The sequence below is a fragment of the Dasypus novemcinctus genome, chromosome 11 (genome assembly GCF_030445035.2).
Source record: "Dasypus novemcinctus isolate mDasNov1 chromosome 11, mDasNov1.1.hap2, whole genome shotgun sequence".
Taxonomy (NCBI): Eukaryota; Metazoa; Chordata; class Mammalia; order Cingulata; family Dasypodidae; genus Dasypus; species Dasypus novemcinctus.
In genome coordinates this window covers 111,096,469-111,122,516 of record NC_080683.1, presented here as the reverse complement: position 1 = coordinate 111,122,516, position 26,048 = coordinate 111,096,469, and the positions used below count along the sequence as shown (strand labels likewise).

The 26,048-nt window shown below is 37.2% G+C and overlaps 1 protein-coding gene across 1 annotated transcript in view; it reads right to left on the bottom strand.

The window, feature by feature from the left end:
• Positions 1-3,582: 3,582 nt before the first annotated feature.
• The window catches only part of ENPP3 (ectonucleotide pyrophosphatase/phosphodiesterase 3), a 95,305-nt gene continuing 72,839 nt past the window's right edge, over positions 3,583-26,048 (bottom strand). The window contains exons 20-25 of the mRNA XM_004450132.4: positions 23,432-23,586; positions 18,700-18,835; positions 15,508-15,585; positions 14,746-14,878; positions 11,988-12,144; positions 3,583-3,948 (exon numbers count right to left, since the gene is read on the bottom strand). Coding sequence (XP_004450189.2) covers positions 3,778-3,948; positions 11,988-12,144; positions 14,746-14,878; positions 15,508-15,585; positions 18,700-18,835; positions 23,432-23,586 — 830 coding nt within the window. The 3' untranslated portion in view covers positions 3,583-3,777. The remainder of the gene's footprint in view (positions 3,949-11,987; positions 12,145-14,745; positions 14,879-15,507; positions 15,586-18,699; positions 18,836-23,431; positions 23,587-26,048) is intronic.

Sequence of the window (26,048 nt, the reverse complement as noted above, 5' to 3'; positions counted from 1 at the left end):
GAGTGTGGGCTATGGTGTGGACCACAGGACATGGGGTGCAGCGATGCCCAGAGATGTACTCACCAGATGCAATGGATGTGTCATGATGATGGGGGAGAGTGTTACTGTGGGGGGAGTGGTGGGGTGGGGGCGGTGGGGGTGAATGGGGACCTCATATTTTTTGAATGTAATATTTTTAAAAAATAATGAATAAATAAAATTAAATTTAAAAATAAATAAATAAATACAATTATAGAAATAAGATAGACATAGACAAGGAGACATAAATATAAATCTTGCTTACTTACAACACCTAGTTCCACTAGTTGGAACCAGGGCTCCTTGAAGAAATGGTTGATTCCAGAGTTGAGGCAAGGAAAGTATAAAATGAGCCTGAAGCATCTTTTGGTAAAGGAAAGTAAGGAAGTGCTCAAAAATGATGGAACTATGTCTAAAGGACACAGAAGGCAACTTAAAGGGGCTCCCACAGGCCAAATATGGGGGAGAAATCATGGATATATACTACTAATAAGTAACAAACAAATACATAAAGATATTAGCAAGCAAACAGACAAGAAGCCACTATTTTCCATTACAGTAGAATGCTAATAAATGTAGGAAGAATGATGGAGTTTTGAAAAGTCAACCTAATTGCAACCATTATAGTAAAAATTGAATCAGGGAAGAATTACTAATAAATACTTAAGGCAGTGGGTGAAAATTTCATGAGAAACAGGATAGTTATAAGGTCTCAAAATATCTCCCCACAAATCACTTACAAATTGCAAAGGGAAAAATACTATCACTATAGAGAAGCTTAGTGGATGCTGGCTTAACCAAGTGCTCTAAGCTGGCATCCAAATAATGGGACAAGTGAACATGGGCATCCAGGTGTGTTTCACTGAAAATCCAATAGCATTAATATAGTATTTCTGCCAAAAATGCAGAGCCTGAATCTAATCATAAAGACAAGTTAAGTCAAAACCAAGGGGATGGGCAATGTAAATAAATGACCTAGACTCTTCAAAAATATCCACTGGTGAACTTTGGCACATTATATGATACCAAAGAGGAAACAAATCCTAATGCAATGAATGATTCTCTTGGATCCTGGACTAGAAAATATTGTAAATGACATTACTCAGATTATTAGTAAAAATTAAATTAGGTCTGTAGAGTAGATAATAGTATTGTATCAAGATTAAATTTCCTGAATGTGGTTGTGTGAGTTAATGTTATCTTAGGAAATACATATGGAAGTATTGGGGGGTAGAAGGACAAGATGACTATAATGTACCCTCAAAAATCAGAAAAAAATATTATATAAGAAAATGTTAGCAATTGGTGAATTTGGGTGGAGGTTATGCAAGCGTTTTTTGTTTTTTTAAAGATTTATTTATTTATCCCCCCCACCCTCCCCCACCCCCACTCCCACCCTCAGTTGTCTGCTCTCTGTGTCCTTTCACTGTATGTTCTTCTGTGACTGCTTCTATCCTTATCAGCGGCACCGGGAATCTGTTTCTTTTTGTTGCATCATCTTGTTGTGTCAGCTCTCCATGTGTGAGGCGCCATTCCTGGGCAGGCTGCACTTTGTTTCATGCTGGGCGGCTCTCCTTACGGGGCTCACTCCTTGCACGTGGGGCTCCCCGACGCGGGGGCACCCCTAGACGGCACGGCACTCTGCGCACGTCAGCACTGTGCGTGGGCCAGCTCCACACGGGTCAAGGAGTCCCGGGGTTTGAACTGCGGACCTCCCATGTGGTAGGTGGATGCCCCATCCATTGGGCCAAGTCCGCTTCCCGCAAGCGTTTTTAATACTACCCTTACAAATTTTTTATCTGTTTGAAATTCTTTCAAAATAAATATCAAAAATAAATATTTAAAAATTTATACTAAAGTTTATATTAAATAACCAAATTTTGCTTACATTTTCAGATTTTTAAATACAAGTTCATTGTAAAATATAGATTATATACCGAAAATTATAAAGTAGCAACTGCAGATTGTTACTGTGACACCATGACCAAGATAAATTATTGGTGCATATCTTTTCAGAAAGATTTTACACATACTCGCAAGTTTCTTAACGGGATAATAAACTGCACTATAGGTATGACCACACAATCTCAGAGCAAACAAGTAATTCCACTTTTTTCTGACTGATTTTCTTTATTTCTATCATGAGCACCCATTCAGTCTGATATAGAAACATTCTAGTCACTTTCAGAGAAATTCTGAAGCAACGATGATGGCATCCAGAAAGTTACATTCAGTCAGCTCATGGGTGTAGCAATCCTTGTCTCTCCATAACGGGGTTCAAATTCCAGGTGACTTCATCCACCACCCAGGCTGTGGTGGGTCAGGGGAGCACTGACTGGAGAGATTCAATCCATATACAGGATATTAACTATCATTGTTGCCGTATACCTGGAAACAGTTTCCAATTTGTGCCTTGTCTTTCAGCCTCTCCCTGTTGAGCATTTTGTAGTGCAGAAATGTTTAAACTAAATCCAAAAGCAGACTAAATAGATCTAATATGCAATAACACCACACTTCACTTAAATATGTTGTAATAGATGACCATGATTCAACAGAGTCTAATGAAATAGTTTGCTTGCCTTGAAGTGCAGGTCACGAGGATTTTTCAGCACCAGCATTTGCCCTGTCCCCAGGTCTTAATATCAGGGAATACATCTGGAACATTGTTAATCCGCACACTGTTAATGTGCAGGAATCTCTCCAATTCATAACAGTGTTTTGAAATAAATTCAAGAAACACATACCTCCCTTCTCCTTACTCTTAATTCCCTCTCCCTCCAGTCTAGCTTTGGCGTATGAATTAGGCATTGACTAGAGCCCGTGGCTCAAATCCAATCCTCTACCTGCATTTGGATATAAATCTCCATTGGAACATAGCTACACCATTCATTTTACATATTGTCTATGACTGCTTTCTTGACACAGTGGCACAGTTGAGTAGTTGCAACAGAGACTGTATGATCTAAAATTTACTATATGGCCTTTTACAGAAAAAATTTGCTGACCCCTAAAAAATAATAGTATACTATACACACTCTAGAGTTACTTGCTTTTTCATTTAACAATAGTCCTTAAATAAATATATAGATCTACTTCTTTCTTTGCAGTGGTGGGAAGATTTATTTAATCAAATTCCATACTTTGTTTAATCAGTCTTTTAAAGTGCATTCTGGTCTTTGCTGTTGTAAAAGATGTTATTTTCATGTATTTGTGTGAAGTACACCTGTTGAAGTTGTTTTCACAAATGAAATTGCCGAATGAAGCTTATGTGCATTTTTTATTTAAATAGATATTGCCTAATTGCCAAATGTAAAATGTTATATCACAAGACTGATGAAGAATTGATTCCATTCCCATATAGGACCTACTTCTCTTGTTCTTTCTTCCTTTTAGATGATGCTGGGCAGAAAAAGATAACCAATGATTATGAATGGAAATATAAATTTAATAAGGAAAATATAATGTGACACAATCTCTGTGCCAAAAATGTCACTTTAAAATGACACATATTTATAGAAACAATAAAGAGAGAAGGGAATAATGAAATAATGGATTCTTAGAGAGTTAAATAAAAATAGAAAACTTTATTAATTTTATTCAACATAGAAAATCACCCAGATTTGTCAAATTTGTTCAACACATTAAGTTAAATAAGGGTTTCAAATATAGGTAAATATGTCTTCAGCTGTAAAATCTCAGATACAGGCTGAGAAACATAGAAAATCATCCAGATTTGTGAAATTTGTTTAACACATTAAGTTAAATAAGGGTTTCAAATGTAGGTAAATATGTCTTCAGTTGCAAAATCTCAGATACAGGCTGTTCTTTGTCCTGATAAAAGTCAAGCCCAGTAAGAAGTTCCACATCGCGAACCCGGGCAATATGTGCGTTAAATCTTTCTTCAATCCAAAGAGCTTCTTGTTTATTTTCCTGAAAAAATGAAAGGCAAGACTGTTTTCCACAGGGCATGAGTTCTCATTAACAGATAGACCTTTCATTACTTAAAAGTCATCCTTTTTTCTGTGATTTTTATTGCCTTGCATCTTAATTTGTTACAGCTTAATTTATTTATTAAAATAAAAGTATTTAGTATGATATAGCAAACACAGACCATCAAAAAACCATAAAGTTTTGCCATTTTTATATTTACCTCAGATGTATATTTTTTAAAGAAATAAAATATTAGAGATGAACTCTAAGTCTCAATGTTCCTCTGCCCAGAACTAACCATTACCATGAATTGGGGTACATCCAGTTAGATTTTGTACTTTTGCTGCATATCAACACATAATATATAATATTATTTCATGAGTTTTCAAATGTATATTAATGATACTATAAGTAGTATTCTGTAATTATTTTTTATTCAGTATTATGTTTGTGATTTATCCAGAGTAATATATCTGTATCTAGTTAATTTGTTTTTTAATTGTGGTTTTGTGATATTTCCTCATTAATGCAACACCATTTATTTTTTTAATTGCCATACTGACAGGATATTTGCTCTACTATACATATTATAAATAATACAACAATGAATAACTTGGTCCATGCCTCCCATGCTCAAATGGATATAGAAATGGAACTGCTGGATCATAGAGTACATGAAATGTTAACTTTACCAAATATTAACATAGCACTCCTCAAAAAGTTTATATTAAGTTGCACTTTCAAATGCAGTGGAAAACAATTTCCATTTTCCCCTGATCCTTACCAAACCCATGGGTGTGAAATAGTGCTTTATTTCTATGCAAATTTTTTTACTCTGAGTATTACTACTTATAAATTAAATTGAAATTAAGTTTAATTAAATTTAAATTTATTACTCTCAGCATCTTTTCAGTTATTTCTTGGCCATTTGAATTTTAATATATTTTACACTATATAAAAGTCAGTTCTTCCCAGAATCCTCAGGATTAGGGAATAAAATATGGACTAGAGTAGATTTACTGGTATTCTACTATAGACTTACTGTGATTCTAGGAATGGAAGAAATTATATCATTGATGTGGAGACAGTGGCCACTGAAGGTGCTGAAGTCAGGGAGAGGGAAAAAGAGGTGTAATATGGGGGCATTTTCAGGACCTGGAATTGACCTGAATGACATTACAAAGATAGATACAGGACATTACATATCCTGCCATAACCTGCAGAATGGAGTGGGAGAGAGTGTAAACTACAATGTAAACCATAATGCTTAGCAGGAATGCTCCAAAATGTGTTCATCAATTGCAATGAATGTACCATACTAATGAAAGTTGTTGTTAATATGGGGAAAAGTGGGAGGTGTGAGGAGTGGGACATATAGGAATTCCTTATATTTTTTTACGTAACATTTTATGTAATCTAAGTATCTTCTAAAAATAAATTAAAAATATATTTTTTAAAAGTTAGTTCAATAATTTAAAACCATTTCTGACATTCTTCATTAATTTTCTAATATTCATATGATATTACTAGTCTTCAACTCAATTTAGCAAAGTAAAAAGCTTAAAGTTTGTTTTATTAGATGAGTATTCTTCATTAATTCTCATTTGACTTTAGCACCATGGCTTACTTTTTTTTTTTAATACACAGGCTTAAAATAGGCAGCCATTATTTGAACCAGAGGACGTTACTTTTTGTCCCTTACCACTAACACATTTCTCTTTGTGAGATTCATGGTGAAAAATAACTTTAAAAAAAAAGTGCTGTGGGTAAATTTGAGAATGAGGGTAGTGAATGGGGAGCTGATACTTAATTTGTGCAGAATATTTTATAAGGTTGATTGTAAATGTTTGGAAATGAATGGAAGTGATGGTAGCACATTATTGTGAGTGTAATTAATGGCCCTGAATTGTGCGCATTATTGTGGTTGAAAAGGGAAGTCTGGGATTGTGTACGTCGCTAAAAAGAAAACTAGAGGATGAAACATGGGACTGTACAACATAATGAACCCTGTTGTGGACAATGAAATGAATGTGGTTAATAGTACAAATAAAAGACTGTTCTTCCAGGAACTAGAACAAATGTGTGTCACTACTACAAGGTGTTAATAATGGGGTAGTATATGGGAGAAAATACACCTAATGCAAACTGTGGGCTATAGTTAATAGTAATATTGTAATATTCTTTCATAAACTGTAACAAAGGTATCACACGATTCTAAGTGTCAGTAATGGATAAAGTTACGAGGTTTCTAAAATTGATTGTGGTGATGAATACGCAACTCTGTGATTATAGTGAGAGCCACTGGTTGTATACTTTGGATGGATTTTATGGCGTGTGAATAAAACTGCTTTAAAAATAAATAAATGTGCACATTTGCACCCTGCAGGTACAAATTTGAGTTCATATTGCAAATGGGAATCGAATTCAAAGTCTTTTAACTCCCTGCCTTTATTGTTTCACATTTCAGCAGCTTAAAATATTTTTGATTACTTTTTCAAATATTTTTCTCCCACTTGACTTCTATGACTCTATTGTCTCCTGCCTCATTTGGTATCTGTTTGGATAGAATCATGTCCCCATTTGTAAATAGGATCTTCGAAGATCCTATTAAAACAAGGCCACGCTGAATCAGTGTAGGCCTTAATCCGATAGGACTGAAGTCCTTGTAAGCCGAGGAAATGTGGACACATCAGGAGACAGCAGGACACAGACCACAGCCGAGAGAGAGACAACCATGGCCATGTGACGGAGACAGAGCCCGGGGTATAGATTGCGGGCAAGCCACCAATGCTACAGACTTCAGAGAACTCGTGAGTCTGCTGACCCCTTGAGTTTGGACATCGCACCTTCAGAACTATGGGAAAACTAATTCCTGTTTAAGCTACCCAGTCTGGGGTACTTTTTATAACAGCTCTGGCCAAGGCAGTGTCCATTCATCTAAATGTTTACTGAACACTTCCCATGCTATAAAATAGTATTAAATGACCATAAGTATAACTTATAACTATACCTACATAATGGCAATAAACGATTTAACACTAGGAAGGTCCTGGACCATCGCATCTGAACAGAAGCCAGCTGCAAGTCACTGCTCGACTGTACCAGTGTACCCTAACAGAATAGTAGTCCTACCTATACAGAGTTTAAATGAGCTATATTTTAATATTCATTTTGATTAAGATGATACATATAGTTGATCCGTTACATCAAAATAGAATTATTTAATATTAATATCCCCCAAATAAAACTCACTTGGTTAGTTTTATTGAGATATTATTAGTTTCAATACTTCTGTCCACCCCAACAACTTTCTTATTCTCTCTCCTTAACCATTTAAAATATGGCTATTGCTGCTCCCACACTAATGAAAATACCTTGTCTAGGATGACTGCCTTGAGAGGGTTTTCCTCAGACTTCTGACCTAGTTGATCACACCATTCTTACAAAACGTCCTCCTTTGCCTTCCATGGTTCTATTAACTGCATATTTGTTTGATGACAGCTTTTGTTTCATTAACTGACTCTAGTTATTTCTACCCTGGAGTATAGACAGCTCCCTCAACTAGGTATCGGGAGCTCTGCTCCCTACTTTTTCCCCTTGGACAATTTTATTTCACTCACAAATTGCTATCTGCAGTGCTGATTGCTCATGAGTTCCACACCTGCATTTTCTAATACCTGAGGACTATAATGATAGTCACTTGGACTCAGGCTACATTTCCTTTTATCTGACATGAATTTAACTGCTCAAAGTTGTGGGGGTAGGGAGCTAAAGAAAAGTAATGGGAGAAGAAAAGATGGAAGAAACAAAAAAATATATAAGGAAATATAAATCTAGTACCCTTGATTGAGTGTGAGGTAGAATTTGTGAATTTGCTACTCCTCCAACTGACCTTAAGTCCCTCAGTCCTGTTACAGTGGGAGTACCTCCCCATACTGAGTGATTAAACAGCTTGAAAGTACAGAGGTTTCCTACAACATGCCCTTAAAGCAGGCCAACTATTTCAATGGGTGCTTAACTAAAGGCATAATTATCTATTCCAAAGCTAGTGGAAAAATTAACTGGTAAGCAGACTTATTAAAGACCATTTTGTGTATGTACTATGCTTTCTTGGTGATTTTATTATAGGATATTATATCTGTGTACAGTTTCATTTTATATACTGACTTTAGAATGTAATTCCATTTAAAAATTTGACTTTTCTATAATGCCCACCATTTCCTTACTGTATACTGGGAAACTTGCTTAGGGTTTTATAGGGATTAACTCATTTAATTCTTACAACAATTTCATGAAGTGAAGTGATTTTTATTATACTTTATTAGATAAAAGAGTTGAGGAAACTGTCATTAAGTTACTTATCTGAAGAGGCCAAATCAATAACTGAATCCAGGATGTTCAACTCCAAAACCCATGCATTTAAATTCTACCGTATACTGTTTCTCATATCTCCTCCTAGATATCCTTCTAGATTCTCAAATTGAAGACCAATGCAAAGTCATCCTTCCTTCCTCAAACAACTGATTGCCCTATATAATTGCTGACTGGTCATGCCTAAATTTTCAGTAACCTTTGACTTCCTCTCATCCCGGCCCCCATATCTAATTGACAACCACATCTTACTAACTTCACAATCTTTTTTGCAGTCCTAGCATGGTTTAAGCTTGCTCTATACTCATCACATTATAGTTCATATTTATCTTTGTATATGTCATACCCTTATTACTATTCTAAAAACTCCTCTATTGGGAGCCACCTTGTTGCTCAAATGTGGTCTTTCTCTAAGCCAAACTTAGCATATAAAAGCAATAACTTGCCCCCAGCATGGGACAAAACTCCTAGGTATGAGCCTCCCTGTCACTGAGGGATTGCTACCAAGTACCAACAAGCAATACATTTGGAGAAAAAAAAAGAAGACCTTGACCAAAAGGAGGAAAAGCTAAAAGACAAAAGGAGGAAAAGCTAAAGAGACTTCAAAGTGGGTCGGGAGGCCATCCTAGAGGTAGCGCTTATGCACATCTCAACAGGATCTCATTGAGGGCCAAAGTAGATACTGCCCCAAATAGCAAAGCTCCTCTGGAATATGGAGACATCCAGACACTATAGTCAGGGCAGATATCTCAGGAATTTAGCCTCTTGCCAGTAGGCCCTAATATGGTATTTACATTCCCCAATGTGACAGAGTCAACAGTGGTTTCCCTATGCATGACTCTTCTGTTCTTCTATTTGAACCTATAATTAGTTGGTAGGTATACATCCAAGAGACGTAAATCTTTGGGCTGCCCATGTTCCAGCTGAGCCCTGAATCTCAATGGAATTGCAACACCTACTTTCCTGTTCAATAGATTCACCTAGGACAACTAAAAGGGAGGAAATGATGGACAAACAACATACCCGGAACTGAGAGTGCCTACGGCTATAATTAAAAGAGTCCCATTCATTGGATATATGGGATTGAAGCCGCCTCAATTAATGGTGAAGTGGGCATCACCATCCCTGAGTCCTCAGGATTGGGAAATGAGCTATGAACCAAAATAAACTTACTAGTATTCTACTATAGACTTATTGTGATTCTAGTAATGGAAGAAATACCATTGTTGTGGAGGCAGTGACCCATGGATGTTCTGGCGATAGGGAGAGGGAAAAACAGATATAATAGGGAAGCATTTTGAGACTTGGGAATCACCCTGAATGACATTACAATGACAGATACAGGCCTTTATATATCCAGCCATAACCTACAGAGTTGAATGGGAGAGAGTGTAAACTACAACATAAACTATAATCCATGCTTAGTGGCAATGCTCCAAAATGTGTTTATCAATTATGATGAATGTACCACACTGATGAAAAATGTTGCTAATGTAGGAAATTGTGGGAGGTGTGGAGAGCATGGCATATGGGAATCCCCTATATATTCTCTGTAACTTTTATGTAATCAAAGTATCTTTTAAAAAATAAAGTGGAAAAACAAACAAAAGAACAAAAAAAAAAAACCTCTCAACATCTGGGATGATATCCAATTCATTAGTAATAATGTCCTATTCAATAGAGATAATGTCTTATTAATTGGGGGGGATCATCTCCACTTTGGATGATCAGGCCAGGCTTCATCCTATCTGTACTTTACCTTGAACTATAGGCGAAATTTTTAGTAGATGGAAAAGAAAGTCATTCTAGAGGAGAGAAGAGAAAAATACTGTTGGGGTAGAAGATCTCAAGATATGTGCAAGTAATTTCAAGGACACCCTTTGGCCTGGAATGTGGGCCTGCAAGATGAACTGAGGAACAAATTGTAAAATGTTTTACCCACATGCTGGGAGGTTTTGTTTTTGGTGGTGAATGGAGTAGGGAATCAAAAGTTTTAGGGTTAGGGTATATAACAACAACAACAAAAAAAGATGAGTTAGTTGGTAACGGTGTACAGGGGAGGAGGACAGGAGTCAAGAAACAGGTACTTAAAGGAAAACTACTTAAGATTCATATAGAACAGACCAGATAAAAGGTAAAAAGGGTCTAGATGGGATATAGCAAATAGTTTCTCCTTTGAACAATTCTCACCAAGCCATACGGTTACCTAGAAACTGCGATAAAGAGGTATTTATTAATAATCCTGATTCAGCAGTAGAGAGTACCACACTTCACTGCCTGTCATTGGAAGAGGAAATAATGAGTGCTGATTTACCATAGAAAACTAAGGCAATGACAGGAAGAGCAGGAAGGGATTCAACTCAAAATCTCTCCTGTTAGCTTGTTGGTTGAAAACCCTCCTTCCTCACTCTAGGACTATGAGCGATCTACTGAGCAGCCTCTAACCTTCCTCCTCCCTCTTTAGTCTCTGAGAGAACACTCCAGTTCAAATCCTATCTTTGTGACCCAGCAAAAGGTCATCTTTGCTACCTACGATTTATTTCTCCTTGGAAACCCTACAGCAGTTTATCTGTCCCTCTCATGTGCCACTTATTTCCTCCTTGCATGTAACTAGACTTGTAAGTGCTAGACTGAGGATCCCTTTTGATAATATTCAGGTCTGATTTATCTATGCACCTCTCACAGTACTTAGTATGGTGAAAGCAATGGAAAGAATATAGATGAATCCCAACTTCGCCTAGGACCTAAACTTTCATTTCCAGTCTCTAATCGCCTATGGGACTTTCCATGTGATTGCCTTATTTCCACAAGTTTGACATGCCTAACTTAACTATCCAATCTACCTGCTGCCAAAAGATTTCTCATTGTTAACGTCCCTCTTTCTCTCTTTTTCCTAATTACCTGTATTTAAAATCAAATTTCATCTTTGAGTGTCCCTTTTCCTTTGACTCTTGCATCCATTCAGTTCCCAAGTCCTCGCCATTCCTTATGCCCTCCATGGAAGGACTTATCCTAGTCCTCTCAATCTATTCAAATTCTCTTTCTTAATAGATACTCAATATACCTGTTGAATGACTTCTATTAAACCTAATTAACAGGTTATTTTTTTCTATAAAGTGCATATATACAATTTCATGTAACTGTTTACATATTTCACCTTTATCCAAAAAGGATCTTCGAAGGCCTAATAAATATGTTAAAAAAGCAAAAGTTACTCAAATTAACTTATGTTACAACTATACCTATGTATATAATTAATCAGACTTTCATGTTTCAAGTTAATGGATTTTTTATATTTATATATTCATTCAGTAAACACTAGCTGAATGCCAACTTTGGGACAGAACCTTAAGATTTGTGCCCAGAATGAAATATTTATAAGATACCAGCCACTCCACTCTACTGTAATTATGAATAAGATATATATAATGGAATGCATTAAGGTTTGCATATAAAGACATAGGCTTATGCATGCATATTATGCTTAAATTGATATTCATTAAATAAAGGTAAATAATTCAGGAAAAACTCTTAAATCGTTTTAATAACAATTCTACCCATGAAACAACTTCAAAAATATATTTTAGTTGGAGTCACTTTTGTGAAAGCCCAGAGGACTGCAGACTAATCATTTCCCAGGCTGCAGGGAGTCTCCCCTGCACACTCACAGGACAGCTCTCCACGTTGGTAGGTCGGTGAGGCATGATAAAGGGCAGGACGTCCAACCAACCAGGGCAGGCATTGGGGGTGTGGCTCTTGTTCCTACAGCTGGTCAGCACCACAAAGTAGTGTGTTGGGATGGGAACATGGGTGTTGTTTACATACCTAAACACATCATTGAAAAGATTTGTTGTTATTCTACTTTTGCTTCTAAAGATGAATGTCTTTATATATATATATACACACACACACATATATATATAGACATGCCAAGCTAAAAACACAACACAAGAAAGTTAATCAATAGAAAGTACTATGTCTGATTATATATTTTTGGCCACAGGAGAGATTTATAGTAGAAGTCCAACACTGGTCATTCTAACAACATGAGGAACTACTCGAATACAAAGAAAAGCAGACCATGGTATACTACATCTTATTTTTCCTAGTTTTTAAAACTATATACTTTTTTTTTTAAGATTTATTTCATTTATTTCTCTCCCCCCACTCCCCCCCATTTCTCCTATTGTCTGCACTCTGTGTCCATTCACTGTATGTTCTATTTATGCTTGTATTCTCATTAGGTAGCTCCAAGAACTGATCCTGGGACCGTCCAGAGTGGGAGACAGGCAATTACTCTCTTGTGCCACCTCAACTCCCTGTTCTAATATGTCTTCTTATTTCCTCTCCTCTGTTCTTGTTATGTCATCTTGCTGCGCCAGCTCTCTATGTCGGCCAGCACTCCTGCACGGGGCAGTTTTCCCACACTGGGTGGCATTCCCACGCAGGGGGGCACTCCTGTGCTGGGCAGCATTCCAGAGTGGGCCAGCATGCCATGTGGGCCAGCTCGTCGTGTGGGCCAGCTTGCCCTCACCAGAAAGCCCTGGGCATCAAACTCTGGACCTCCTATATGGTAGATAGGAGCCCGTTTGGTTGAGCCACATCCATATCCCAAAACTATATACTTCTTAGTGGTGTTTTCTATCAGCAAGAGCAGTTGCTAGGAATGAAGGATCCAGGATTCCAGCTTGAGCTGGGTACTCCTTTTTAGATGTTGAGACTTTTAAAAAATTAGAATGTTAGTTCTCTAACATTCTATGACTTACTAAGTTTCCTCAGCTCTAACATGGAGGCAAAGCCTGTGGTATTCCCTCCACAGTATAGACATGGGCTATATCCATGAATCCCTACAAGTGATATGAAAGTGCTTTCATTTTAGATAATAAGCATGAAATACTGTTTAGATAATAAACATTAGAAATGTTTAAGTACAAAAATAAAGGTAAGATATTAACAGAAATCCAGTAAGTGGGATATGAGCTGGTAGAAGTTATAAACTATTACTGTGAATTAGAACATGGACTCAGAGCCAGACTGCCTGGGTTCATATTCTGGCTTTACCACTTACTACTTGTGGAACTTGGACGAATTCCTTAATCTCTCTGTGTCTCAGTTGCCTTATCTCTAAATGAGGGGCAAATAGAACCTAACATAGGGTGGTTTGTGGATTAAAATAAATATATAAAAGTGCTTAGAAAAGTGTCAAGCACATAGTAGAGTGTTAGCTAAGCATTTGCTAGAATTACTAAGAGGTGAAAGATAGTTTCAAGGGAAGTGGACTTGGCTCAACAGATAGAGTGTCTACCTACCACATGGGAGGTCCACAGTTCAAACCCAGGGCCTCCTTGACTGGTGTGGAGCTGGCCCATGCGCAGTACTGATGCGCTCAAGGAGTGTTATGCCTCGCAGGGGTGTCCCCTGCGTAGGGGAGCCCCACATGCAAGGAATGTGCCCCATAAGGAGAGCTGCCCAGTGCGAAAGAAATTTCAGCCTGCCCAGGTGTGGTGCTGCACACACAGAGAGCTGACACAGCAAGATGATGCAACAAAAAAAGAGACACAGATTCCCGGTGCTGCTGACAAGAATAGAAGCGGACGCAGAAGAACACACAGCAAATGACACAGAGAGCAGACAACTGGGGAGGGGGAGAAGGGAAGAGAAATAAATCAAAATAAATCTTTTAAAAAAAAAGATAGTTTCAATAAATATTGACATAAGGACAAGGATAAGGCCTCACTGCTGATGACAAACAGAAAAAGAGGCCACACACAGTGAAAAATAGTTTCACAAATGTTACTTTATCAGAAGGTCCAAGTGGAAATCATTGCTTTCCATAATCTAGGCTTAGTTGGAACAATTGCTTAGTTTGGTCCTTCATATATTCTGATAATAAAGAGAAACGGCAGGTGAAACTTCTTTCTCAAATTCTCTATTCTTGTGTGCCGCATTCTAAGCTAATTTTCAGCAACATGTTACGACCAGCTTAGTATTAAGATGTACAGTTCTGCAGGACAAGTTTTCTATATGAAGCCTACACCCTCTCCTGGAAAATACTTGTAATGAACTGTCTAATATTCTTGTGACATTTACCCCAGTCTTTACTTGATTTATCACTCATTGTTTGTCAAGTTCTATCTTCATTGATAGAACCTGTATAAAATCACATTTTTCCTTTATCCAATAATTTTAAAATTTGCAAATAAAATTCTTGCTAAACTTTTCCTGGGCAGTTTTCCTTAGCCCATTAGTTTACATTTTTACCATATAAAAATTTCGTTATATTTAGATTAGATCAAAGAGAGTCTGTATGTGAGTGTACTATGGAACATTTAGAATACTCACGTTCTATTTAAAATACTGGGGTTTTCCCACTGTGATGCCCTACTGCTAAATCAAACAGAATCCATTTGCTTTCATATTACTTACTCTTTAATTTCAGCTGGAGCATCAAAATGGCCATCATAATTGTAATCAAATATTGGTCCACTAATCACATTTACTCCATTTCTTTCCATGGCATGTTTTATAAGAAGAACACTGTGAAAGTAATCCCACATTTCTAAATATAAAAGAATGAGGTGTTAAAAATGTCAACCTCTATTGCATGTGGAAATATTTTCTATTATAGATAGGAATATTTTAAATAGTTAACCTCAAATTCTGCTTCAGTAATCAGTAATGGTGAGATGACTGGGTAATTCTAAAGAATATTAAATTCAACAAAAATAAACAGTCACATTGATGACAGCCTCTTGTTGCTGTTGCTGTAGTCTTGAAATGATTGTTAAATATGTCTCCAAATTTATTCCTAAGGCCAAGTTGCTTTTAGGACAATGACTTTTGTTTAAAGTGGTCAGAAGACACATCATACCCTATTAATTATGATTCTGAAGTCTAACATTTACCTTTCATTTATTTAGGAGAACTGTCAATAATATTACTCTGTGAATAGCTCTAAATACTTAAATTAAGGATCAAAAAGAAATGAGCAGAATCTTATCAATGACTACCCTAAGTTGAAGCAGGTTGAAAAGCCATGTTAGGGATCTTTCCCGAATCTGTACTTAAAGCATTAGAACAAAATGACTCTTAATATCAGAAACAAATTGCAATAAAAGATGTGTTTAGTTTGGAAGTTCTTGGAATTGCTTAGCCATTTTTAAGTTAATTATATTTATATATACTTACTTTTGAATGCATCATACATAGGGACCAAATTACTTGTAATTAACGCATCATATTGGCTATCAGAAGTTCTATTGTTTCCTGCAAAACAAACGAATTTTAGTAAACCTAAGTAGAACAGGAAATCTGACATACTACAAAAAGAGCTTATTTCTACTACATGCTAGCGTAAACTTATTACCAGTCAAAACACAGAGCAAATGAAGTACTGTCCAGGAGAGGTCATCATAAGTTTTGTGCCATTGATACCAACTGTGGATGCAGTTACTGAGCATGCACAAAATAATAAAGCTTTCATAAATAACTCTCCTGAAATCAAATTCCCTAAGGAAATGAGTTTTCACTCACTAAGCACTGCTGACAGGAAAACCACCGACGGCCTGCCCTGAGATGGTTGAACCCTCTGGTCTGGCATAATGACTGTTAACCCTGTGTATGCTGGAACCAGACTGCCGCCAGAGAACTCCAGCCCTTCTGCTCACCAGCAGCTCCAATGGGGCAGAGGGTTTGGTCCCTCTGTGTAGTTTATCTGTCTCATGATATGGATTTCATTCTCATAGAACTGCTGTGAGCATTAAAAGCTGCTAAGCTACAAATATTTATACTGGTAGTTTTTATATTGAATTTCCACTTGGGCATCCTAATACTCATGAGAGTTCAATGGGTTGGCACCAAAAAGCAAGAAGAAACAAGCTTTTCCCCCTTAACATTTCACATAGTGTTCAAGGTCCTCAGACCCCTGATAAACCTTTTTTACTTTTTAACCTAAGCCTTGACACTGGAAAATAATCAATATAATACTACTTCTGTTTCAGATAAAAATAAGCATTTGCTTATAATGGAGTTTTTATTTCTAACAAAAGAGAATTTATACTGGAGAGTCAGGAAAGGATTTCATTTTTCCCTTAATGTTTTCAGAGAAATAAGTTGTTTGGTTATTAATTTCATTTCTTGTCAAGGCAAATGTGTATATACAGACAAATCTCTCAACCAATATCTTATGGCTTAACAGATACAATTTTAAATCTCAATTTTTAGAATACTTATTAATAAAATATTGCCATTAGTAAAGGTTTTTCTGTGAATCTCTCTCAATCAAACTCAGAATATAAATGTACTACCTGCTCCTACCCCGCAGCATGGGACATGACTGCTGGGGATAGCCTCCTTGGCACCAAGGGATTACCAAGTGGCAACTAGTGATACATTATTAAATACAAAAGGGGGAAATATTAAATACAAATGAATCTGTATGGCTAAGAGATTTCAAAGTGAGTCAGGAGGCCATTCAGGAGTCATGCTTATGCAAGTCTCAGGAGGTTCTTATTGGCTGCCATGATAAACAGTGCCTCAAGCAGGGGTGCTCCTATGGGCTCTAGAGACATCTAGACACTATAGGCAGGTAGACAATCTCAGGAATTAGGCACCCTGCCAGTGGGCCTTACGGTAAAATATATGCTCCCCAATGTAATAGTGCTAGACTCATTTATAATTTCCCTACACATGGCTCTTTGTCCCTTTTATTTGAACCTATAATTAGCACTATATCCATTAAATATTGTTCCAGAGACTTAAATCTTCAGTCTTTTCATATACCAGTTGAGCCCTGAATCTCAGCAGAGTTGCAACACCTACTCTCCAGTTCATCAGACCTGTTCAGAAGAAGTAACAAAAAGATGATGATGGACAATGCCCATCCCAAAAAACAGACAGTATGTACAATTGCAAGCAAGACAGTTCCATCCATCTGCCCCATGGATCTAAAGTCCCTCTCAATCAGAAACAGAATGGGCACCACCATCCTAAATCAATATTGAGAAATGAACAAATATAATGGGCAAATACAACTATGCAACTTATTAGTATTCTAGCAATGGAAGAACTCATAACATTGATATAAAGTCAGTGGTTGTCAGAGTTTCTGAGGTGTGGGAATATGTGTACCATGGGACATTTGGGGGACATTAGAATTGTTCTGAATGGCATTGCAATGATGGATACAGGCCACTATACATTTTGTCAAAATCTATAAAAAATGTGTAGCTGAAAGTGCAAACTATAATGTAAACTACTGACCATGGTTAGAAGCAGTGCTTCAATACATAGTCATTGATTGTTACAAATATACCACACTAATCAAAGATGGTGTTAATGGGAAAAAGTTTGGGATTGGGAGGGGAGGTGGGGTATATGGGAATCCCCCTATATTTTTGATGTATCATTTACGTAATCTAAAACTTCTATAAAAATAAAAAATTAAACAAAAGAATTTTTTAAAAACATAGCAATGCCACTCTTATGAATATCTTTATTAATTTTTTAATGGCCAAATTTTTAAACAAAGTTTTAGTGATGTATAAATACTTTTTAAATTTTTTTCCTAGGGATTGCATTAGTTTGATAGTTCTAACTATATCTAGATACTTAATTAAAATATGGTAATTTCTTATCCTAATTCTGTTTTAGGAAAATTAAATTGATGTACAATTTGCTTTCATTAAGTCTTTTTCCACCATAAATCTCTATACCTAAATAATTCTCTAAATCAGCCATCTTTGGTCATGGCTTCAAAAAAAAAAAAGATGAAGTAAAATATCAGGAGCAAAAATCATTCCCAGAACCCAAAATTATTAAAAATCTCTAAGGCAAGTTAATAAAAATGACATTTCCTCTTCAATAGGGAAGAAGAAGCTTGAGTTTTAAAAAAATCATGCTGTCTTTTGCATGTTCTCAAGAGAGATGCTTAAAAAAAAAATGTAAAGCTAATTTCACTGCTTTAATCCACAGTTGAAGCTATTTGATATACAGCAAGTGAGAAGCCAGTTTTCTGTCAGATTTCTTTGCACAGGCATAAATGCAGGCCTTAGCTGGGGAGTAGCCAGAGAAAACATTTTTTTAGATGCTTGTGTTCCTCTCCAAGGAATCTTCAGTTTTAAAATTAAACTCAAACCTGCCGAACTCTCTGAACATCTGGGTCGGGTTAGAGCTGATCTGTGGTTCATGCTGCAAAACGTATTAGTCTTTATTATATAGTTGTTGTCCTGCTTCCGGCCATCCCACAACCAATGGGAGTCTCCTGGGCAGCTAGTTTAGCTCAAGCAGGTTGTTTTGGTGGGTAGTATATGTTTAAGGCACATGCCCACATCCAGCTGATGAGAGCTTTCTAAGCTACTGCTCTGAAAGAGTTATACTAACCAGGAGGGTAGAGGAAGCCGTGGGTGATATTCTTGTCTGCTGGATAGAAGGAACAGTTTTGGCTCTCAGAAGGAGCAACCCTGACATCAGCCCGCAGACAGTCTGGGACAGTGGGAGGAAGAGGCGATGGGTCTCCCTATTGAAAGACAGAAAAGGAAAAAAAATTACACCCACAGTTGTGGCTCACCCATTCATTACCTTATATGGGTTGTAACTTCCCTAGAATGTTTTCCATTTAAACTTTTCCTATTTTCTTAGTGAATCAGGTCTACGCAAGCAATGGAAATGGATGTCTTCAGCAATGTTTTGTTCTGTGGTTCCCTTCTGGATAGGGACACTGGGAGGGCAAATCAAATAAACACACTTTAGAGAGGATTTATATGACCTCTACTGCATCCATAGATTATCTTTCTTAACAAAACTCAAAATAGTTTAAAAGCAAGAAAGGAAAGTTAAATTAAGATAGTCTTCCTCTATTTACTGCTTTCTTCTAATAGCAAAAATTAGCGATGGTACCTAAATGTCTGAGATCAGTTGCTAAGGGAAAAGGTAAGGGCACAATGCATTCTATATTCATACGCAGGGAGGCATCATGCTGAGGTACAGAGTAGGTGAGAACTGAAGAAGAGGGAAGTCTGGGGAATGCCACATGGATGCTGGATTCCCTAACATACTGCAGCACTCCACTTGGACAGCACTACACAGAAGCTAAGTAAAAATGCAGTGATTTTATGCTCCCTCATTAAAATGACCCAGGATGAAGACACATCAGAGATGGCAAGAAGTTTTCAGATAGTGTAAAGCAGATGAACAAATAGTAACCTGGTTTAAGAGATGAGTAAACACTGATGGACAGGAGCCTACATAGTTAGATTCCTACTATAGGAACCTCAGAAGGGATTATAATTTGGAGTCTCCTGAAAACCAGGGTTTGTGCATAGGGCTGGAAAGAAGAGGCTAGATTGAGAGTCTGTAAAAAGACAACCAGAATTTTTACTCTCTGGAGAGGCTGAGACAGAGGCACCACAGGACTGAAGTATGCAAGGCACAGCTGAGAGCAGGTGTACCATACTGAAAACAACGAAATTAAGTAAAAATCTATACACTGAAGGCTAAGACACTCCCTGCCCCATGCAGGCTGCCAATTTTATATACTGGATCAGTGGAAAAGAGTCTTGTGTTTGGAATACAAATCAGCTCCAAAGGAAAATTAGAGATACTGACAGTTGGGGGTACCCTACAAAATGGCTGGGTCTCTTCCTGATCAATCTACAGTGAAGCCCACTAGCAGCCTGGCCCCAACCATGTGGTTTAGTGTCTCACTCTTAAGATATGAACAGACAGCCAAGGATCACGAGGCCTTTGGTGGAATTGAGGGAAGGAACTAAAAAGGAAAGGAGATGATGCAGGGAAGAATAGAAAACTCTCTTCTCATAAAGATGGGTATATAAGGCATTTATGAAGAAAGCTCAAAACCAGGAAATAAAAGGAAATAGAATAGAAAGAACTCAGGATTTTATAATGCAATAGTGTGATAGTTTGAGGGTGCATGGACCCCAGAAAAGTATGTTAAAGGTAATCCATTCCTATGGGTGTAGACCCACTGTAAGGAACTTTGGGCAAGTAGGATCTTAACTTAAGATGTGACGCACCTCACTCAGGGTTGGGCTTAATTCTCTCACTGGAGTCCTTCCTAAGTGGAGGACTAAAAAGCCACACACAGAGAAAAAAGTCTTCAAGACAGATGGAGGGGTCCTGGAGGCTGGAGGTGGGAGTCAGCAGGGCACAGGGGCACAGAAAGAACACCCCCCCCCCCCCCCCCCCCCCGCCCCAAGAGGCTAGGCGCTAGATCATTTACTGACAGGGTTAATCAGGTTCTCTGTGCCTCCCTTTGCTTATCTACCTCACGGGGTGTTGTGGGGCCTGAATGAGATAACATTCTAAAGTTCTATAACAGCACTTGGCACATAGGAAACACTCAATAAATGCCAACTACTATTATTAAACATGACACACAAAAATTTCCCTAGATTTAAGACTCACAGAAATGATTGGTTGAACAATTTATAGTATCAAAGAGAGAAAACTTTAGAAATAAAAAGGTTTTAAAAATTCCGTGTAAAGAAATGAAAACAATAAACAAAAAACAAAACACATAATAAAAAAGAAATAAACAATAAAGAAGAAAACACAAAAATTTAAAAATAAAATAAAAAACTAAAAAAAACCAGTCATATACAAAGAATATATATAGGCATTTTTCTAACTGCATGAGATCTCTGAAAAAACTCTTTGATTTTACTAAAGTATTTATGCTAAACAATCATAATTCTTGTTTTTATTTTCAATTTTTCATCTAGTACTGAAAACACATTTTACAACTTCCTGATAAGTAGGCCCAGAAGCAAAACCTATACAGAGCCTGATAAATCTTAATGACTTTGAAATGATTGTAAGACCATGATTTTAAATTACAGCTACTTCCCCAGAACTCTTCTGAGATAACAACAACAACAAAAATTAGAAAACCCACCAAAGCCACAGAAAAACAAAAGCTCCATAAAACTTAGAGGTACAGGCAAATTGGGCCCCACCAAAAAGTGCTTATTTAAACTCTGATTTACAACATTTTTATGTGAATCTCAAAACATTCTTGTATGTAATTTTCTTGAACCACAACATACTAACAGAGTAATTTCTGAATTAGAAAGCAGAAAATTGCTAGAATTCCATCCTGTCACAAGGATAAAGAAATACACAAGTAGTTCTGTGGGATCAGTGAAAGGACAGGAACTTTTGGTAACAAAGAAACTAGTTTTCAAACAATAACAAAAAAGAATTGTACCAAACTCTTTGTCTATTAGCCTACTTAAAATCTCTCTGCCTTTGGTTTCTCCCAAAGCTCATATAAATTCAGGAGTGTAAGACAGCAGGGAAATGTATTAAAAATACAAATATTTCCTTTAAGTTCACATAGTCTTTAGTACCTGATATTCTCAAAATAGAGAATTAAATAAAGCATCATATGACTGACATTCTTAAAGTTGTTTGCACTTCTCAAAAACAAAAACAAAGTAGAAGTTATTTTAAGGAATGCAGCATACTTAAGAAAATTACAAACTGAAAATTGTGTATATTGAGAAAGTAATAGTATTGCCACCAGCAGTACATATGAGCTCAGATTCAGGTTGGTAAAATATTTGCCCACATTGGGAAACAAACAACATTAGAACTCAACTACCACCGACCACAATTAAACTATTGTCAGCAGTAGAGTCTGGCTTTCAAAACAAACAAAGCTTTAATTAGTAGTAGAACAATATGCTTATTTTTCTCTAAGAATCTCGAATTGGAGCAAGACTAGAAAGACCGGATACAACCAATTACTTCCTTTCCTTAAATAGAGGCAGGAGATCTGCACCCTTTGCAAGAAAAGCCAGAGCTAGAGCTTTGTCATCAGTCTTTGAATATAAAATACTAACATTTTCCTCTACAAAAACAACGTCCTGATTATTTATTTTGTTTTTGAATGTTTGAAAGTACAGCTTCCTCTTTAACTCTTTGAAAATGTTGGTTGGGACTAATTCACCCAATGCATTAATTTGATAAGTATTTACTGGGCATCTCAGCTGCACTGAGGACACATTAAATAATTCCATCCTTACCCAGAAGCAGTGTTCAGAATGATGACAGTCTTGGATTTTGGCTTCCGTTTACAGTTTCCTGATTGCTATGGAGATTCAATCACTTAACTCCTATCTTTCCCCATTGATCAACAAAGATGCTTTGTGAGTCTCATGTTTAGTGTAGAAATTAACTATTCTGCATCCTAATTACTATTCTGTATAGTCATCACTTGTTTCTTATCTGCAAAGCCAAAATATTCTGCCATCCAATGTTTATTTCTCCCACATTAATGTTAATGTCATCAAAATTATCATTTCCTCTGAGTATTTTTGTTTTTGTGTCTTAAGAAGACCTTCTCTATCCCAATGTCATAAAGATGCACACAAAAGAAATTATGGAATTGGTGTTCACATTTAGGACTATAAATCCACTAGCAATTTAATTTTGTGTATGGTGTGAGGTAGGATTGATTTTTTTTTCCCCCTGTATGATTAGCTAATTGTAGCAGCACCATTTACTGAAAGGAGTTTATCAGATGGTGAAGAGGGAAAAGGTTGAAAACAAGTGGATTCCCGATCTCAGTCTAGAGAGCTCTGTGCCATAACACACATGTACTTGTAGATCTAGCTTGACTTATTAGAGATCCTCAGAGAAAGGTATTCTCTGGTTCACAGTGTGGACCCTGTGCCTACCACAATACATGGCAGAGAGTAAAATATTTGTTAATTAACCAAATGAATACCAAGGTCTTCATATTCTAGCTACCATCACCTTCTAGATGCACCCACTATACACTTGAGAAATACTGAGCATATTTGTTCTTCTTGTGCCTCTGTACTTCCTGTTGCTTCCTATTTGAAATGTCCTTTCCTACCTGCCTTACCAATTGGCCAACTGGCCTGTAAACAATGATGAATTTCTCCAAGAAAAACCCAATGCCGTCTTGTTCTGCATTCATGTAATACTTGGTACAACACTGTCTTACAAGCCACTAGCCAGGGAGCTCCCTTTAGGAGCTCTACAGCACATCAAGGTTCAACTTCTAGGATATTTGAGCCTCATGTGTTTTTCCAGCCTGCAGGGACCACTGGACTCAGGGACTTACCGGCTTGGGGACTGTGTATGAGCTCCACACGGGCATCCTGAAAGCTTTTCCATATCCACTCACATACTCCTTGTGGTAAAGGAGACAGTGTTCCTTGTTCTTCTGCATCACGCGGGGCCTCCCAAATGGCAAATTGGCTTTTTCTGTTTCCGTTCCTAACAGAAAATAACATAAAAGAAAAAAGTGTTGGTGACACTAATAAATGCTTCTATCAGGGAAGCTTTATTATGTGGCAGGCACTCTGCTAAAAATTTTACATACTTTACCTCTTTTAATTCTTACAACAAATCTATGAGGTAGGTATTATTATCCCATTTTATAGATTAGGAGACATGGGTTTAGGCAAGTAATCTTCCCAAGCAACAGGCTAAGCAAGGATCTAAACCTGCTCTTTTGGAGAACTAAAATTGCAAAATCAAAAGTACATATTTATAACAAATATTAGCTCCCTCTATTATAGTCATAGGAAAGGCAGTGGAATTTTATTACAAATGTGTCCTAATATATTCATCATTTTCCTTGTGTGCTATTACAATCTAAATATCCATCAAGGATGAACACCTGCAGAGTGTTCTTGTCATGGACTAATGCTCGGCAGCTCATTAGAAGATTATCCTGGCAGCAAACACATTTACTGAGCTCCTCCCAGGTGCCAAGCTCTGCTCCAAAGGCACACACAAAGGAATCCACTGAGTCTTCGTTGTAGCTCTATATAGTAAGAATCTCCACTTCACAAACAATGAACTAAGGTGCAACATGTTTAAAAAATTTGCCCAAAGGCAGACAACTAGGAAGGGGTAAAGGTGAACTTGCACCTGGTGCTCACCCTCTTGCCCACAAGGCTCTCCTGCAGACACACATGAACTGCACAGAGGGACCCCCAACAATAGGAATGGGAATGTTGGGGGATGGGCATGGGAATGATGAGCCAAACACAATACAGGCAATATCATGCTATTTAGGGGGAAAGGCCCGACAAGACCAAACTGGACATCCCTCCATGTCCCCAGAGTATGTGAATGCAGAGGGAAAGGCCTGTGAAAATACCAGCTACGTCGAGGAGCAGGGAGGGTAGGAGTTTTGCTCACTCTACAATATTTTAGTTTTTTTAATAATAAAAATGTATGTATACATTACTTGTGTAACTAGAGTAAGAAGGTGAAAGACAAAACATAAGCTAAAGAGGATGGGGGGAAGATTGTGAAAGCATCATGTAAGGTTATCTCCCAACTATGCTGTAGTACAGAGGACCCCAAACTTTTTCTATTACCAGTCAAAACAGAAAATATATTAGGTATTGAGGCCCGTACAGTTTGTGTCTCAACTTACAGGATTCTGCCATTATAGTGCAAAAGAAACCACAAGCAATAGGTAAATGAATCAGGTTGGCCCAGTATTCCAACAAACATTATTATGGACCCTGATCTTTAAATGTAATATAATTTTTATATTATGAACCACTACTCTGACTTTATTTTTTCCTCAACTATTTAAAAATGTGAAAAACACTTTTTAGCTCATGGCCTTGCCAAAATAGACAGGAGGCTGAATTTGGGGCCACAATTTGCAAACTCCTGCTATTTGGTTACTTAAAAGCGAGTTCCAGCATTGGCAGCACCTTGGAGCCTGTAGAAATGCAGAATCTCAGACCTCACCCTAGACCTACAGAAGTAGGATGTGCATTTTCTGGAGCCTCAGGTAATTTAGGTGCACATTAAAGTTTGAGAAGCACATATCTAGTACTCAGTCATTGTCCTAGAATTTTCTTTTCTACATTAAGCACTTTCTATTATACTACCAATATAATTTTATTTTTTATTAAGAGCTTATAATACTCAGCACTAAATTTCTTTCTAAGAAATCTAATGTGCATTTGTATTTCATTTACCTTTACATTTATATGACCTTTACAAACTTACATAGCCCTTATACCTGCATTATCTTACATTACCTGCCCCCACCCCCAACAATTCTCTAACTTAGCTGAAAGGATTATCCTCATTCTACAAATAAGTTAAAATAAAAGAGAATCAAAAAGACTGAGTGGCTTGCCAAAGACTATCAACAGAGCAGAGACTGAAGTAAACTGGCAAGTTTTCTTATTTTCAACCAGCCCTCTTTCCATGCTATCAGGAGACCTCTCTAAAAGTATAGCATTTAAACATAGTTTTCTAAATACATGTGGTCACAGAGTCCTTTTAGACTAATAATTGGAAATGATATTTTTTTCAAAGGAGAAAATTAAGTTCAGGTAAAGGGGCTTACCCAAGTCTAGAGAGATAGTGAAAATTCACACTACTAAAATTCTAAAAAGAAAAAGAATAAAAGTGTTGCAGATCGAGGTAAGCCCCCAGTCTGTGTTAGTATTTAATTTCACTGACTTAAGCTGATAAAGGCTGATGACATCCACGCACGGCCAGACTGGAGAGGAGTGAGGAGAGCAAGGCTGAAGGCGGCGGCTGCCTCTTCCTATACTGCCAGGTCCAGAGCAGCCACCCAGGAGTCCAGCTGTTCTCAAACCAAACCGGATATTTAAGTCTTTATGACCAGACCTTGGCCATCAGAGGATAGACTTTTAGCAGTTTATTAATTTGATTTGAAGCTCTTTAAGTATTTG